This window comes from Leptonychotes weddellii, chromosome 7, assembly GCF_054177405.1.
Source record: "Leptonychotes weddellii isolate Sample4059 chromosome 7, ASM5417740v2, whole genome shotgun sequence".
Classification (NCBI taxonomy): domain Eukaryota; kingdom Metazoa; phylum Chordata; class Mammalia; order Carnivora; family Phocidae; genus Leptonychotes; species Leptonychotes weddellii.
In genome coordinates, this window is record NC_138375.1 from 12,199,453 (window position 1) to 12,218,455 (window position 19,003).

A 19,003-nucleotide genomic window follows, 5' to 3' on the forward strand; every position below is an offset into this window, starting at 1 on the left:
CAACGGGAATTTATGATCCCAAAACAGTAACTCTTGTTTTAGCAACATTAATTTAGGCTCCAGATAAGTGGATGATATTGTCAAAGAATGGACCTGGTTCTTCTAAGTTCCCCTTTCAATATGTATAATGAGACCCTTCTGTATAATATGTTCAGTGTTCAGTCCTATAATAACAGTAGCTTTTAGAAAATCCTTCAGCTCTAGGAGCGCCTGGGTGGCTCAGTTGATTAAGCATCCGACTCTTGATTTCAGCTCAGGTCATGATTTCAGGGTTGTGAGATCGAGCCACATGTTGGTCTCTGCAGTGGTCAGGGAGCCTGCTTAAGATTCTCTCTCTCCTTCTCCCCTATCCCTCCCCGCCCTACTTACACATGCATGTGCTCGCTCGCTCTCTAAAACAAAACAGAACAAGCCCTTCAGCTCTGAATATATGAACACACACACAGATGTGCCACTATAATGTGAAATTTGCCAATAATTTCATACCCTCCAATTATTAGTAGGTAAAATGGTTCTGGTTTGGAAAGATATAAGAATAATAAGGAATTGAGTAAATTCCTTAAAATTAGTGCTGGGTAAAACTAGTAATTATGGCCCCAAATCCAAGAAGCACCTATAAATACTAAGAGTTAAGAAAAGGTGGTTAAAGTAGCTATCTTCATAAATAAATACAGAAACTGGACTTAGAAGTTTTTATCCCATAAATGAAAAAAATATACAACATCAAAAAAAAAATTCTGAACATAGAATAAAAACCAATATAATCATATGAAAAATTTCCTAACCTAATAATAAAAAACCCTAATGCCAGATCAAATTATGAGTCCCAATTCTTCACTCCCTGTAGTAGTATTACATGTCCCCACCCTTGTCATGGCCTATGGTAACTGGATGTATTTTCCCCTTTTTGGCTTTGGAGTTGATCATGTCACTTCCTTCGGCCAACTGGAGATTAATAGGCAGAAGCTTGAAATGTGCATGAATGACTGGGTTTGCCCTTTTAGGTTCCTACAGTCTTTGTCCGTAAGAACAATTTGCCTTGGATAGCCTCTAGTCCAACAAGGCTGAAAGACTGAGGAGCAGGCCTAGATACACCCAAAGCTTGGAGCCATGTCCAGCCCAAACCAGATGAACCCCAGCTGGTCTACAGATAGAAAGCAAGAAGTAAATGCTGACTGTATGCCCTGAGATCTGCATGCTTATTACACAGCAATACCTGATCATGATAGGTCCTTACTCAATAAAGAGAAAAGTATGGCAATCAGGGAATCATGACATATATTCGTTATCCTGTTTCTGTTTAGCTTCATGTGAACTGCTGATTAAAAAAAATTTAGAAGATCTTGAGAATACTGTATTATATTATATAGCCTTTTTGACCAAAAATATTTTATATGGATCCACTTTTATATTTTGTCTGGATTCTTTCCTTCTATATAACATGGAAAAGGAGCCAGGATCTATCAGACTTGAGGGTTGGGAGAGGAGAGGGTGATCAAGATTGGTTAATGACTCTGCTCTTGATACTGTCTTTATGTTAGGTGACCCAGCCATGTGACCCTCACTTCTTCTCAGACCTTACCACAATGTCAGACCCATGGTAGTGGCTGTCAAGTTATCTTTCAAAGGTGTCAAAATATGAGTGAAGGTAGTATGTGCCTGAAAATAGCTTAGTCCACCATGACCCACACCCCAGTATTTACAACTCCCTTGAAATAACTACTGGAATTCAGGAGTCCCAGAGCACAATGGTAACAGACAGGAAAGAGTGTCCAAAAAGAATATGAAAGGGAACATTTCTTCTTTGTATCTAAAAAGAAGGAGGGTCATGAGATGCTAGAACTATTTAACCAAAAGGGACTAGCAAATAAGCCCCCTGGACTGACAACTCTGAGTGCTGGACAGCTTATCTTTATGATTTTGTTTCATTAAGATCTTTTCCAGGCTTGGATTACCTGTAGCTTCATCCTACTAATTCTGCATTCCTATGAATTGTATCAACCAATGAATTCCCTCTATTTCACCTCATTATTAAATTCAAAAGGGCAAAATGAGGGCGAGGGGCAGAAAGAGAAGCTCAGGCCAAGAGTTCACGCAAAGTCTAGGTGGTGAGCTCAGACAAAGGCAGAGACGCAACGTCAGAGTCTCAACTCCGGTAAATGCAACAGCGTCAACTTTTCACTGGCCTCTCTCTACTTTTCTAAAGCACTTGCTTAGCAAAAAACAGCTTATCTTCTATTCCAGAAATCAGCTGGAAGTACCAAAAGAAAGAGTTTTCTCCAAAGTTTTAGCTAACAACCTTCTTGCTTTTATCAATCCCATATTCTAACCAGCATGAGAAAAGTTGTTACCAGCCACGTTGTCTTTCACAGTTGAGGACTTTTGTGCCTTGAACAAGAAACAGAGTCAAACTTCTAAGTTGATCTCTAACTTCCCATGTGCCCTCACAAAGAGCACAAACAGATTCCTCAAACCAGGATCCCTTCCCCCGTTGCATTAGGCAAGTAGAAATGGTCCAACTCAATCACCTAGGTATATGTAAGCAAGACTGTGGAGAAGGGCAGTCTTTTCTATTCCAGTTTAATGAGGACCTACATTAGGTACCCCTGTTTTGACCTCAAATCCATTTCAGATCAATTTCTCAATTTAAAAATACATGTTTCAGGGGGCCTGAGTGGCTCAGTCAGTTAAGCAGCTGCCTTCAGCTCAGGTCATGATCCCAGGGTCCTGGGATGGAGTCCCACATCGGGCTCCTTGCTAAGCAGGGACCTTGCTTCTCCCTCTGCCTCTGCCTCTCTCTCTCTCTCTCATGAATAAATAAATAAAATCTTAAAAAAAAAATAAATAAAAATACAAGTTTCTTTTCTTTCAATTACTGAGTCTTAATTTAAAAATTTTCTCAATTACTGAGTCTTCATTACATATTCCAAGCCTGGTAGAGCCACAAAAAGCCTTTTTATTTTTTTATTTTTCTTTTCCCACAAAAAGCCTTTAAAGCAAGATGATTTCATTTGAATTTAGCCTCCAGAAAGAAAAAAAAAAGGTATTTTAAATGCGCAATTTATTCAAAATACACATCCATTTCTGACTTGAGGATGTTTAGCTTGATAAGCTTTAGAATTCAGACAGTTTTCTTTCCATAGCAGATGACTCTTGAGTCATGACTGAAAATATCATCACTCATTTTAATAAAGATAATGACAACTGACCAAAAAAATTTAGGCAAACATCAAGAAAGAGATCTGGGGGGGAAATGTGTTTTCAGTGGAAGTAAAAATACTATTCACAATCTAAAACCTGCAGATCAGGAGAAATGAATACTGGAAGCACTTCTTGTGTTTTAAGTGACATTAGATGGCTCTGAAAGTTAGCGTTTAAAAATACTCTCTAAGAATACAAGCCAAATGATTACAGGATTATAAGTTCTCTCTCCCAGTTGTTCAGGTTTTAAAAACAGGCACAAGTAAGAATAGCCTTCAAAAAAAAAAAAACCTAATAAATAGCACACGAGCAACGCAATCTACCCAATAAGGATACCGTATCATGCACTTTTGCCTCCTTCTACCAGATACCTCTAAATAATAACATCGCCCCTCTCATTTCCCTCCTTCCTGCATGCTTTCTCCATGACGAAAATGACAAGTGAAGGGCACACTCTTGGGCTCTTCCTTTAGAACCAGTCCTCTCACTGCTGGAGGCAGGCATGAGTGCTGCCTAAAATCAGCTTCCATGCTGGCATCCGGCATTTACCTAGTTCCCTAACGCTACCTTCCGTTCTCCTGTAGGATTCCTGGACGATGAGCAAAGCCCACCACTTGTCCAGGTTCCCCTCTCTCCCCAGACAGAATCCTGCCCCCTCAAGACAGTGCAGACTGGCCCCAGCAGCCAGGTGCCAGGTCCGAGGTGCTGTCTGCTGGATGGAAGTGGTCCTGCCCGGCCACAGGCCTCTCCTTCCCCCACAGGGTCGTACCTCCTTGTTCTGAAAACAAAACCAAGCAAGAGAAAACCAAGCTGCTCACTCTTCACAGCAGCCTAAAGGCAGAACCAACATAAATGTCCATCCACGGATGACCAGACCAGCAAAATGTGATATATCCAAGTAATGGAATATTTTTCAGCCATAAAAAAGAATGAAGTAATAACACCCGCTACAAAATGGATGAGCCTTAAAAATATGATGCTAAGTGAAAGAAGCCAGACACAACAAGGCCACGTATTGTATGGTTTGTGGGAAATATCTGGAAGAAGGCAAATCCGTGGAGACAGAAAGCAGATTCGTGGTTGCCAAGGAGCTAGAGGGAAGGGGGATGGGGCTTCCTTTTCGGGTGAGGAAATATTCTGGAACTCAACAGTGGTGATGGCTGCCAGATACTGTGAAGGGACTAAAGGTCACTCATGGTCAATTATGGCTCTTCTACCACAATAAAAATAAATTAACAAAAAACAAATTAACAAAAAAATCACAGATTCATTTCTCTCCACACACCCACTGCCAGTATTTTCAAATATGTGGTTCACACGACCCACCTCCATTTTCTCAGCCCTGGTTTTATCCGTAAGCCCCTTCATTTGGTTTTTTACTCCAAAAAGTCTCTGCCTCCTCCACATGTATAAACAAAAGTATGGGGAACTATTTATAAAGTTCTCCACAAACACTCATATTTTTATACAATCCGGTCGCCTTCCTCAGTACCCTGAGAACATCACGTACAGCCTCCTCCTTGAAACACTCCTTGCCCCTGACCTCCAACCATGGCATCTTCAAGACCCTTCTTGACCATCTGACCACGTGTTCCCTTTCCAAGCTCTTATTCCTATTTGCCCAGTAGGAACACTCTGGGCTCCCTGTCCGGTCTGGTGCTTCGTTGGCTTGACCACTCTGGCTGGCACCTCAAGCCTCCTTGTTTCCTCCCACAAATCAGGGTCACACTGCATTTCTTCAGTGGACAGAGATGTAAGTTGGCAAGCACACTCTCAACGTTTTCTAACAACGGTGGTTCTTTCACACATAAGGAACACGGTTTCGTATTCCTGCTGTAATGAATTACCACATTCGGTGGCGGAAAATCACACATTTGTCATCCTACTGCTCTGGTGATCAGAATCTAAAGTGGGTCTGCTGGGCCACATTCTTTCTAGAAGCTTCGGGGGAGAATCTGTTTCCTGGCCTCTTCCACTTTCCAGAGGCGGCTTGCAATGCTTGACTTGTGGCCCTGGGCTCCATCCTCAAAGCCAAAAGCATGTGTCTCTCTCCTCTCTGGCCACCTGTCTCCCTCTTAAAAAGACGCGTGTGAATACACTGGCCTACCTGGGTCACCCAGGATCCTCCCCCCATCCTAGAGACCCTTAACTTAATCACATCTGCGAAGTCCCCTTTGCCGTGTAAGGCACACAGTCACCCACAAGCTCTGGGTGCTAGGGGGTGGACGGTAGTTGTGGGGAAAGAGGGCGGCATGCAGTCCACCACAAACATTCCCAGGTTCTGAGGACAACCTTTGGCAGCCACTTCTTCTGTACGCTTCCGGACCAAGCAGGGACCTTCACCCTCAATGGTGTACAGGGCAGTTCATGCCTAGCGGCCAACCACGCAGCAAGAAGTCTTCTCTCCTCAGAAGAGCAAATGAAGCAAATTTCTGGGGTTCCCTATTCAAGGTTATTTAGAGCTGGGGGTGAGGGGGTGGGGGGAGGAAGGAAGGAATCCATGCATTTCACTTCCAAGAGAGGAGAAAGTTCTAAGTCAAGGACAGGTGAGGGAAGCACCTTTTTAAAAAGATCATGTGGAAGACTTTGTGAGTCGTTAGAAATAAGCAGTAAAAGGGTGATGAACTCAAAGTAGTTTGGGCTGGTTTGTATGTGAATGTCCTCCCCACCCAGTCTGTCCTATCCCCACGAGTGTGTCCCTGTCACTACTCTTTACCCTTATATATATATTTTTAAAGATTTTATTTATTTATTTATTTGAGAGAGAGCGAGAGAAACAGCATGAGAGAGGGGAGGGTCAGAGGGAGAAGCAGGCTCCCCGCTGAGCCGGGAGCCCGACGCGAGACTCGATCCCAGGACTCCGGGATCATGACCCGAGCCCAAGGCAGTCGCTTAACCAACTGAGCCACCCAGGCGCCCTACCCTTATATTTTAATATAGGTGGGAGAGGAAGCAAGGAACACATGTGTCTATCCACGTGTACACGTGTACACATACAGACATAATCGTTCACTGGATTTTCTTCCTGTAACTGGAGCGACGCAAATGTTTTTGCCCTGAAATGCGCGAGTACTGGAAAAACTGCAGCCACACATCCAAGTTCCAGCAGCGACCACGTTATTCTTAGCTTCTGGGACACACAGATGTCCCCGCCCTCCCACGCCCCCTAGTGGCGGCCAGCATGTGAACCGTGCCACGTGGCGGGAACTTCATTCTACAATAGGTCTCAGCCCAGGTTTTGGTACAGATTTTACACAGGCTTGCAAACATACAGCATTCTGGCCTAAGAAACTATTCACTTTATGTGTTAGGCATTTACCTTTTTTCTTGTGATTTTTAGTAGGGCCCTATAGTAAGCTCAGAAACTCAAAAGAAGTAGTGGACAGTCTGTTAAAGAAAGTGCCCAAAGTCCAGTAAAAAGACAATAGGTAAATAAATATGGTATAGTCACATGGTGGGATATTATACAGCAACAACCCAGAAGGAACCACAGCCATACACAGCAGCATGGATTAATCTTTTTGAAAAATTAATCTTTTTGAAAAAGACATTAGTTCTAATGTAAATAAATATGGTACCATTTTTATAGGCTCCCCCCGCAAAAATCTTAGGAGTACATGTATATGTAATTTCAATATAGATACACACACACACACACACACACACACATATATATATATATATATATATATATATATATATATATATATAATTTTTTTAAAGCAATGGAATGAAGACCACAAAATTCAGGATCATTCTTGCCTTGGGCATGAGGAGGCAGCAGGAGAAGGTGAGGGAGAGACAGCAGCACCAGTCCTGTCTGGGGGAAAGGCTCATGTGTATTCATTTTATTATAATGTCTACAACTTACAAGTATGTTCTATTCTTCAATATATCAAATATTATCATTAAAATATAATTAAGGAATATGTGCAGGTAAGTAGATTGATAGATTGATAACTGACAGATGGACAGCTAGACAGAGGGACCAACCCAGGGGTGGGTTGTTCAGAAGAGAACATGAGGTCTTCTCAGCTCCATTCTTGTTTGAATTGCCTAAAGTCCTCCTATAGTTTGGAGCTATCAATCCTAGTCTGAGTGATACAATGAGTTTCTAAATTTTACTTAAGTAAAAACTCATGGATCATGTGTCAATCAGGAGAAGATGCAGTTAGGCCCTTCCCCTGTATGTGGAGGCTCAACCTTGGGCCTGTAGCAGAACCTCAGAAAGGAAGAATTCAAGAATTTTATCCCACCCCTCAGACACCACCTGACCTTGGAAATGAATAATTTTCATTTTTTAAAAAGATTTTATTTATTTATTTGATAGAGAGAGACACAGCGAGAGAAGGAACACAAGCAGGGGGAGTGGGAGAGGGGGAAGCAGGGACCCCGATGCGGGGCTCGATCCCAGGACCCTGGGATCATGACCTGAGCCGAAGGCAGACGCTTAAAGACTGAGCCACCCAGGCGCCCCATAATTTTCATTTATTACTTAATAATGCATTAATGCTTTTCTTCACTCCAGTCCTAAGAGGCTTAATGTCAAGTGGCACTTGGCCTGGTCAGCTCCCATGCCCCCCCACCCCCCCAGTAATGCCTCTGACTTATTTCTGAGGCTCCATCCTTCCGTAGAGCCCACCTGTTTCTCTGGACATCGGCCCTGACCGTTGTTTCCAATGACGGGGCCACGCCAGTCTCTCTCCTTGACCAGAGCCCTGTCTCTGGACGGCAGCTCGGCAGTCAGGGCCCTTAGGCACTTGGAGACACACTACCTGCAGACTTCCATGTGTCACCTCCAACAGCCACAGTCACACACCTCATCCTGCCTGAAGGGACGCACCCCCCCCTTCACGGTCTCTCTTCCTGATAAAAGCTACCATGTTCATTACAGAAAGGGAAATGTAATTTGGGTAAACAAAATCAAGAAAATGAAAACCACCTGGATTCCCCTAACAGAGCGATACCACATGTGTACCAACATATCATTATAATATCATACATTATACCTTCCTGCACTTATTTAAATCTACAGTTTTTTTTTAACACAATTAGCAATAAAGGGTAAATTTTCAGATTGCTAAATACTCTTATAACATGATCTTAATGAACTGCATAATACTCCATTTATTCCAGTTACTATGGCTGCATTAAAAAAAAACCTTACCAGTATAAAATAAAAAATATATACATATATCATATACAGCTCCTGCCTCAGGGCCTTTGCACTTGCTGTTCCCTCTGCCTAGAAGCTCTTTACCCAGACATGCTTCACAACCTCACTTCCTAGGCTTTGCTCAAAATCTTCAGTCAAGTCTTTCCTGAGCACTTTATTAAAACCTGGTCCTCCCCACCCACGCCTACACACCCTCATCCCTCATCCTACACATAATATTGAGGGCTTTTCACTTAAGGAGCCTTGAGTTTTAAGTCATTTAGGGCTCATCTAAGGGCTACTGCTCCCAGACCCAGAAAGCCTGACCCCTGGCTTTCTGTCCATGTTCTGACTTGATAAATCTGCTTGGATAGAAGGAGATTATGTTACTCATGAAAGGAACATGCAGCCAGAAACAGGTCTAACCATTGATTGCCCTGATTCTCAATGAAGCTGGTGGGCTATGAAACGCACTTCCTGTTTGGTTTTATTTTTAATGCTTCAGGAAATGTATCCCATTGGTGGTGAGGATCCATGTCAATTTCAGGGTGAAATTTTTCTCTTGAACGCTTGTTCTAGCCATGTTTCAGTTTGACAGGCTCCTGAGAGACAAAGACAGCCCCTAAATGTCTAGCAGGGGGCATTTTCAAAAACCCGTAAGTAATCTTCTATGTAGGTCCACCACTCATGGTGAAGAGAGAAGCAGCAGAATTCTGCTAGTCCTCCACACTAGCTTTAAAAACTGCTTAGAGTCCTTTGTTCCATACTTGTCTTCAAACTGGTCTAATTTTCAAAGCACAACTTTAAAAAATGAATACAACAGATTGGAATCCGGATGAAGAACTTAGAGAAACTTTCAGACCAAGTCTCAGCAGCTCTGGCTGAGAGCTCGCCATCTATCAGTCACTGAATGGGGCTGGCTGTTCTTCCCTGACAGAGAGGAAGAAAGGGGCTTTGACTCTCCATTGTGCAATATAGGACTACAGAATAGAGCTCAATTATTATTTTTGGGGAAAAAAGGGAATAAAGGCCTATGTGGATTTTTATTTTGGCAGGATAGAGATTTGAATAGTGTTTCACTCCCAGGCCAGCCCAGATATCTTCAGCCAAAGACTTATTCAAGTTCAGATATGCTTATGCTAAAATCCAGCAGACTCCGATTTTAAGGGAATATTTTCTCTAAAAGTAAATAATTTTTACCAAATTTAATTCAGTCAAATGTATCCTTCAGAGCAAAATTTTCTTTTAAAACTCATGGAGATGTGGCTCCCTGTCTACAGTTCTGGCTGAAATTAAATTGAAAAAAAAAATACAGCTTTCAAATATAATGCCTTATGAGAAAGGTACAGGGACAAGATTATAAAACACAAGTTACAAGGTGACTTTTAGACACATTCAAAAATGCTCAAACTGTAAAAATCGACTAGTTTCAATGGGCAAGTCAAAAATCATTGCTGTGCTTAACAGCAAAGAAAGGATACTTTTTAAAATACCATGTGACTATGCAAGGCTTTTTACTTAGTAATTCACCTTGTCAATGTAATTTTGATGAGTAAGGATGATCCATAAATACTGAAAATGCAGTTTTCACACTAAATTCTATTCCTCAGAGAGACAATTTAGCAAATGCTAGATGACTTTTCACTTTTAACAGAGACATAAAGTCGTGCTCAAAGATTTAATTACTTAGACATCCCCTACTTAAATGCTCCAGTCTGTTCTGGGCATATGAGCTGGGACAAGCTTGGGACTTGGGTTTTACAACCAAAGATTCTTGGCTCCTTTTCTCCGAAAAAAATAGAACCAGCTAGAATGCTCTGACTGGCAGTTATCAGGAAGCTGACAAGGCAGAAGGGCATTTTATCCCATGAAGTGGGGCCACACAGCTATTTCTCCTGAGAGCATGAGACGGAAGCACGCCGACACCCCCACCATCTGACCAAGGTAGAGGCAAAAAGCTCACGACTCTTGCTAATCCCTGCTGGCTCTAGAAATACTGACTGTTAATTCTCTGCTATGCCTCTGAAGAGTCAACTCCAGGTAAGGCAAAGTAGATCTGATGTCCTCATGAATCACTGGAAAGCCACTCCCCGATTCTTGTGAAGGGTACCCTGCTAGAGGCATCGAGATTCCAGGGACACCTGTTAGAAAATCCCAGAGTTCTCAGCCATAATTTCCAAACTCTTTAGCTGCCATGAAAAAAAAAAATGGTATTTTCTGTAAATTGGCACTGAACGATAAAACAAGATTCTTTTTTTTTTTTTTTAAAGATTTTATTTATTTGACAGAGAGAGACACAGCGAGAGAGGGAACACAAGCAGGGGGAGTGGGAGAGGGAGAAGCAGGCTTCCCGCGGAGCAGGGAGCCCGATGCGGGGCTCGATCCCAGGACCCCGGGATCATGACCTGAGCCGAAGGCAGACGCTTAACGACTGAGCCACCCAGGCGCCCTAAAACAAGATTTTTGATGAGAATTTTGAGAACAGCTCATCTGGTTATAATGTACCCAACTATTAAAGAAGTCTGTAAAGAAATTTTGAATGATCAGGATATATGCAAGTGAAGTTATTCCTGTCAAATTTATACCTAGAAATCCTGGCCAAAATGAAAACAAATTTATGTTTTTAAAAGGCAGTGTGCACAATGTCTCCTTTGTTAACATGAGATTTTATTCAGTCAGCTGCCAGAGTCACGTGCAGAAATAAAAAGCTCTTAGGACACTAAAGGTCAGGTTGCATTTCAATACTCAGAATGAGCCATAAGAGATGTTAATTTGGTTCAGTTGACAGACTGCTCTGTATACACCCTGTGCAGGTTGTAGAGTTAGTGACTTAGTTTATTAAAAATAGGTCAAGCAGGAGCCCTTCTCAGAGCTTACCCACTGTGAACCACAGTTTCACAAAATCAACTTTCCATGTACAAAAGTCTATATATGAGTAGCATCTGATTAAAATTATCCAACTTTTATTACTGATGACCACATCAGAAATTAGATGCTGGCTTTATTGTTATTTACCAGTATAACCCATGTGAACTTTATGAATAGCCTTTAAATGCCCAGAGAAACTACACATATACATAAGGGTACAGTACCATCTTCATGCTAAATTTTGAGGGAAATAATTTCAGCTAAGCCAACAGAAGCAAATTTTCCCGAAGAGTAAATAACATTCTGGGAAATAAGCCATCAGACTACAGAGAAGGAAGGAGATCCTTTTTCTTCTCCAGCTTTACTGAGACATAGTTGACATATAACATTGTATAAGTTTACCGTGTACAATATGAGGGTTTGATACACACATAAATTGTGACATGATTACCACATAGATAGTTGACACATCCTCCACCTCACATAATTCCCGTTTTGTTGGAATGGTGGTGACAACACAGAAGGTCTACTGTCTTAGCAACGTGCAAGTGTACAATATTATATTGTTCACTAGAGCGGCCATGTTGTACGTTAGATCCCCAGGACTCATCGGTCTTATCACTGCAAGTGTATGTGTGCCCTTTGGCCAACGTCTCCTCATTTCCCTTCCCTCCCAGCCCCTGGCAACTACCAGTCTCCTCTCCTGTTTTTATCAGCGGCTTTTTCAGATGCCACATATAAGTGAGATCATACAGTTTTTGTCTTTCTCTGACTTATGTTACTTAGCACAATGCCCTCCGGGGTTCATCCATATTGTCACAAATAGAAGAATTTCCTTCTTTTTGTATGGCTAAGTAATATTCCCTTGTATATATGTCCCTGTGTATCCATTCGTCCACCGTTGGACACTTAGGCTCTTTCTGTGTCTTGGCTTGGCTGTTCTGAATGACGTTGCAGTAAACATGCTGCTACAGGCTTCTGTTTGTGGCACTGATGTCCTTTCCTTCGGGGTATACCCAGCGGTGGGATCGCTGGGTCATAGGGTAGTTCTACTTTCAAGTTTTAGGGAACCTCCACCCTGTTTTGCATAGTGGCTACACCAATTTACATTCCCACCAACAGTGCACAACGGTTCCCTTTGCAAGGAGCTCCTTCGTAATTAAAAAGCTTTACAATGGCATTATGAAGAGAGAATGGTCCGTTATTTGCCTCACCTTTTTATACTGAACGTAATGATCTTTAATGAAGCAATTAAAGCCCCACAGAGAGAAGGCCTGGCTCGTTCTGAGAGTGAGACAGCAAACCAACCATGGAAGTGGAAAGATCCTAATCCCACAATGCTCCTGTGAGCAAAACCGCGCCTCTCTGACTCAGAAGAGCCTCTCATACAGCACTGCATTTTGTCCTTCAAATAAAGTGGTTCTGAATTTTTCAATGTGAAAAACACAAGCACTACCCAGTACCAGACACTAAGAATCACCGTAAGCAACATACCGAATCAAAGAAATTAGAGGAATAAATATTGTAATTTCATGTCTCCATGATGAATAGAGAACAGAATACAATTACACAGGAGAAACTGTGAACTCAGCCATCGAAAAGAATGAAATCTTGCCATTTGCAACGACACGGATGGGGCTAGAGAGTATTATGTTAAGCGAAATAAGGCAGTCAGAGAAAGACAGATATCATGATTTCACTCAAATGTGGGATTTAAGAAACAAAACAGATGAACACAGGGGAAGGGGAATAAAGAGAGAGGGAGGCAAACCATAAGAGACTCTCTATTTAAGGGAGGTGGGTGGGGGATGGGTTAGATGGGTGATGGGTATTAAGGGCACTTGTTTTGATGAACACTTACATGTAAGTGATAAATCACTAAATTCTATTCCTGAAACCAATATCACACTATATTTTAACTAGCTAGAATTTAAATAAAAATCTGGGGGAAAAAAAACCGGTGTAAAAATACCGGAAAGTAGCCCTTCTACTGTGGATTAAATCCCTTTGAAGGAGTCACTGGCCAAACAGAAACGTAACAAGATAACAAAATGAAAGAAACGGGAATGATTCTTTGCTCCCACTTCTGATCACCAGCTACAATTTTGGTCCCACAGCTGATGATCTTGCCAAGTTCATTCCTCTCTTGGCCTCAGTTTTTCTCATCTGCTGAGTAGGTGAGAGAGAGAATCATTTCAGATATCCCTTCCAGCCCTAAAAAGTCTGTAATGCAATCTGAGGTATTTGCGTGTTTGAGATATTGTGATTCATAATAAGAAATATAGATTTGGCCTTTGTCCCCAAGTTTCGGGGGGGGGGACCGGAGGGGGACCTTCTCCACACCACCTAGCGATTCTAGGTCACCAGCTGAAGGTTCTGCAACTCAACTTGATTCTGACATTATCTACCTGGAGACAGAGTCAGACCCCCCCAGGTTAAGGCTCTGTCCGACAAGGCTGTCCCCTCCCCCACTTCAGATGCCATTTGCAACCCAGGCTGTCACTTGTGCTTCTGACCAACCTGCTATATACTGGAGGTTCCAACAATCCCCTCCCTTGAGTTCCATTACTTGCCTCCAGCAGCTCCCAGCACTCACACATTTTACTTACTACATTACAGGTTTGTTAAAAAGATGTACCTAAGAAACATCCAGCTGCAAGAGAAGCCTAGGGCAAGGCAAGGGGAAAGAGTGGGGAGCTTTCATGGCCTCCCCAAATGTGCTGCTCCCCCATAAATCACGTGGTCACCCACTTGGAAGCTCTCCAAACACTGTCCTTTTGGGTTTTTATGGAGGCTTCATTCCACAGGCACGACTGATTAAATCACTGGCCATTGGTAATTGGTTCAACCTCCAGCTCCTCTCCCTTCCCCAGAGAAGAGGAGGAGGACTGAAAGTTCCAACCTCCCAATCAAGCCTCTAATCAATTTCCATGCCAACCAGCCCCGTCCTTAGGTGCCATAGAAAAGCCACCTCATTAACATAACAAAAGACACCTTTCTCTCAACAATTAGGAAAGTGCAAAAGTTTTAGTGATTTGGTGCCAGAACCTTGGGGACAAAGGCCAAATCTATATTTCTTATTATGAATCACAATAACTCAAACACGCAAATACCTCAAATTGCATTACAGACTTTTTAGGGCTGGAAGGGATATCTGAAATAATTCTCTCTCTCACATACTCAGCAGATGAGAAAAACTGAGGCCAAGAGAGGAATGAACTTGGCAAGATCATCAGCTGTGGGGCTGGGACCAGGATGAACCTGAATATGTATCTAGGTAATTGTGAAGTGAATGAGATCCTCCCTTAAAAAGCTTATTTCCAAGGCACCTGGGTAGCGCAGTTGGTTAAGTGACCGACTCTCGGTTTTGGCTCAGGTTGTAATCTCAGGGTTGTGAGAAGGAGCCCTTCATCGGGCTCCTCGCTCAGCGTGAGTCTGCTTGAGATTTTTCTCTCCCTCTCCTTTGCCCCTCCCCCCGTCCTGTGCTCACTCCCTCTGCCCCTCCTCCTGCTTGCTCTCTCTCTCACTGAGATATATAAATCTAAAAAAAAGGGGGGGGCGCCTGGGTGGCTCAATTGTTAAGCGTCTGCCTTCGGCTCAGGTCATGATCCCAGGGTCCTGGGATCAAGCCCCGCATCGGGCTCCCTGCTCCGTGGGAAGCCTGCTTCTCCCTCTCCCACTTCCCCTGCTTGTGATCCCTCTCTCACTGTGTTTCTCTCTGTCAAATAAATAAATAAAATCTTAAAAAAATAAATAAAAAAATAAAATTAAAAAAAGGTTATTTTCATTATCATGCCTTCTCTGGAGGCACATGAGCACTTTCCCAAAGTGGTGAAATATTATAGATCTAAAAAAAAGCCATATTATAAGCTACTTACCCCCTGACCAAACCCGGCATTGGCAGAGTTCCTTGGTCCTGCTCACTATTTTATTTTTTCCAAATCATTATCAAACACTCAAACAGCTTTTTTTTTTTTTTTAAAGATTTTATGTATTTGACAGAGAGAGAGACAGCGAAAGAGGGAACACAAGCAGGGGGAGTGGGAGAGGGAGAAGCAGGCTTCCCGCCGGGCAGGGAGCCCGATGCGGGGCTCGATCCCAGGACCCTGGGACCATGACCTGAGCTGAAGGCAGATGCTTAACCGACTGAGCCACCCAGGCACCCCTCAAACATCTTCTAAACAGGGCTTGGACAGCAAGGGCTCTAGAAAAAGCAGGCAATTGATAACTTCACCAGTCAAATAAGGACCAGTAAATCACAAAGTGCTTTTTTAAAATTCCCTTGAAATCACACTAGCTCACTGGGTCGCATCGTCCCCCTAACCAAAATTAAAGAGCAAGCTCAATTTCTTCACTTGCACGGGAAGCTTAGACACTTGCCCAAGGAGGCCCAGTGTGTCTGCGGTGGGCAGGACTAGAGCCCAAGGCCCATACTGCCAGGCCTGCCAGGGATGGGTTCATGCCTAAAGGGGCCTGCATGCCACAAGGGCAGCATCGTTAACCAATTTCAAATCACTGTCTCTGATCCTGTTCTTATCAACAGCCTTCTGATCTTAATTTGATCTCCCAAGCAGACTCCCCCGCTTAAAATAACCAACTTGGAGAAACCTGGACAAACATTACTTTGGCCAGGTGGTCAAGGTTAAAACCGTAATGATAAATCACATCGATGAGACGTACCCTTGATACAATGTGATGACAATGGCACTTTACCTCTGTGCTCTTCTTCCCCAAACCCATAACCGCAGTCTAGTCATAAGAAAAACACCAAATTCTGGGACGCCTGGGTGGCTCAGTCTGTTAAGCGGCTGCCTTTGGCCCAGGTCATGATCCCAGGGTCCTGGGATCGAGTCCCACATCGGGCTCCTTGCTCAGCGGGGAGCCTGCTTCTCCCTCTCTGTCCCTCTGCTTGTGCTCTCTCTGTCAAATAAAATCTTTAAAAAAAAAAAAAAAAGAAAGAAAATCTTTCTAAAAAAAAAAGAAAAACACCAAATTCTAATAAAGGGACATCCTACAATATATCTGACTAGTACTCCTCAAAACTGTCAAGGTCAACGAAAATAAGAAAAGTCTGAGAAACTGTCACAGCCAAGAGGAGCCTAAGGAGATATGTCTATGAAATGCATTGTGGAATCCTGGATGGGATCCTAGAACAAAAAAAAGACATCAGGCGAAAACTAGGGAAATCTGCACACAGCATGGACTTTTAGCTAATAAGAAGATATTAACTGTGACAATGTATGGCGGTAATGTAATATTACTATGTGAAGAGAAGAAACGTAGGCGATGTACTATCTCTATATGGAAACTCTGTACTATCTTCTCAATTTTTCTGTAAGTCTCAACTGTTCTAAAACATAAAGTCAATTTTAAAGAAGGAGAGAACCAACTGATGGATCTGAATCCACTGGACATCTTGGAGGCTCAGTCACCTACCCTCTTGTTAGCAATAACATTGAAAAAAAACCAAGTTCCTTACCTTTCGCTGAGGCTTCTCCATAACTGTGCACCTGTAACAAGGAGAGGCAAAAAGCAAGACATTAATGGAGGTGTTTTTCTCTTGAGGCATTTCTCAACTTAGAAATATTCTGAGCTATTTAACATGAAATGCTTAGGGGCGCCTGGGTGGCTCAGTTGGTTAAGCGTCTGCCTTCGGCTCAGGTCATGATCCCGGGGTCCTGGGACTGAGTCCCGCATCGGGCTCCCTGCTCAGCAGGGAGTCTGCTTTCCCTCTCTTTCTGCCCCTCCCCCAGGCTTGTGCTTGTGCGCACACACACACTCTCGCTCTCTCTCTCAAATAAATAAATAAAATCTAAAAAAAAAATGAAATGCTTAAATATTTAAACTCTAGGAATTATCGAACCATTCAGTGTATACCTCTGGTACCATAATTAATTCAGGCGATTAGTCCATGAATATTTGAGATCCTACTACATGTAAAACACTTGGGACAGGTGCCATGAGAGATCCTACATCACACGTGGTCCTGCCTCAGGGACTTGACTGTTCAGTGAGGCAGTCCTAGCATGCACTCAAGTACATACGAACCGAGGCAGGTGGTGTAGGAACTACACAAAAAGCCCAATCCACAAGAGTTCAGGGAAGAGAGAAAATCAGGCTGCTCAAGGAAGCACCAATAACCGAGGTGGCATTTAAGGTGGGTTCTGAAATGGTGCTGACGGAAGGAGAACTAAGACAACTGTTACTTGAGAAAGGGGATTTTTATCTCTTCCTTCCTTAGGTGTTTTGAGCTTATACCTAGGCTCAAATGAAATCAACAGAAAAAAATGTATACTTAGATCAATCACTTGCTTTCTTGATTGGCTTGCTTTCTTCACTGTGCTATATCTTAATATTATACTCTGAGCTACCAGCTTTAATGAAGTGCAATATTAGAAGCACCACGAGGCTGTTTCTGCATTTTCCCATGAAACGAATGCCAACGATGTTGTCCCTTTTGTTCTGCAGTCTCCCCTACCAAAGATCTATGTAATAAATTCTTAAAATTGAGTCCCAGGAAAAAAAGTTTCTCAAAATTGCTTGCATTCTTTCATCAGACTATTAGAAGAATTGTTCAGTTGGTCTAGTTTCCCTTTTTGCCTTGGCTGCCGGTAAGCCCAGGGACTACTCTGTCACTCAGTTATGGTCACATTAGAATCCTGTTCCTCTACTACACCTTTTTAAATGAGTCTCATTTTTTATGATCCTTATAAGCTTTTGGGGTTAGATGGCATATATTTGGGGGTTAGAGGGCATGTCAAACAAAGCAAATAAACTATTCAAAAGAATCCAAGGAATTCTGAGCACTAGTGAGGCCTCAAGGTGACGTTGGAAAGTGGGATAAAGTCGAGCACTAACAACCCACCTGTCATAGGACATTTCTCTGTTAACACTGGATCCAAGAGTGGAGAAAGCAGATAATACTAAGGGGTGTTTGCTTGTTTGGTCTGTCATTAAAAGTGAGGAAAAGGAGTATGATTGCTGGCTAAGGGGACAAGGACATTTAGAATGGCAGGGACAGGAGCACCACAGTCATGGAGCACAGAGCAGGCTGGGGCTGTGCGGAGCTGGGGGGCAGTGCGGGGGGAAGAGGCTGAGCAGGGCAGCACTTACACGGAAAGGAGAGAGCGGGTTCCCGAGGAGCGAGGGGCTGGCAGAACATGGCATAAATGGGCAGTGCAGATTTCGCAGGAGGAAGGGAATAAAGAGACAGGGGTGGAAATGCTCCACAGGTGGCCACGTGGGGACCCGCTGAGCCCCCCCCTCCCCACCACACAGGGCGGTTCTTGAATAGGATATTAAAGGGGGCCAGTGTGGAAATTCTGGGCTCTTCTGTCATGAGAGAGAGCGGTAGGTGATGGACGAAGAGCCTATGGCTGCAGAAAAGTTCCCCAGGGCCTGGATGAAGAGAAGTGTGCACTCAAGGTAGGCTCCAGCAAGAGTGAGCGAGAAATCCACTGCAGCTGGAGGCTGCTCACGCTGCTGACTCGCAACAGACACGTGGGCTCTGGTAGGTTCCACAAAGATTAATTTACCTGAAAGGATCTCCATACTTGGGCCTCACCTACTTCATAGGAAGCATCTAAGATGGTTTTAAAGATCAGTGTTGGGGGGCGCCTGGGTGGCTCAGTCGGTGAAGCGTCTGCCTTTGGCTCAGGTCATGATCTTGGGGTCCTGGGATCGAGCCCTGCATCGGGCTCCCTGCTCAGTGGGGAGTCTGCTTATCTCCCTCTGCCCCTCCCCCACTCATGCTCGCTCTCGCTCATGCTCTCTGTCAAA

At 43.3% G+C, this 19,003-nt stretch overlaps 1 protein-coding gene across 1 annotated transcript in view; it reads right to left on the reverse strand.

Moving 5' to 3' along the window:
• The window catches only part of RETREG1 (reticulophagy regulator 1), a 130,916-nt gene that overhangs the window by 74,783 nt on the left and 37,130 nt on the right, over positions 1-19,003 (reverse strand). Inside the window, exon 3 of the mRNA XM_081825922.1 lies at positions 16,704-16,734. Coding sequence (XP_081682048.1) covers positions 16,704-16,734 — 31 coding nt within the window. The remainder of the gene's footprint in view (positions 1-16,703; positions 16,735-19,003) is intronic.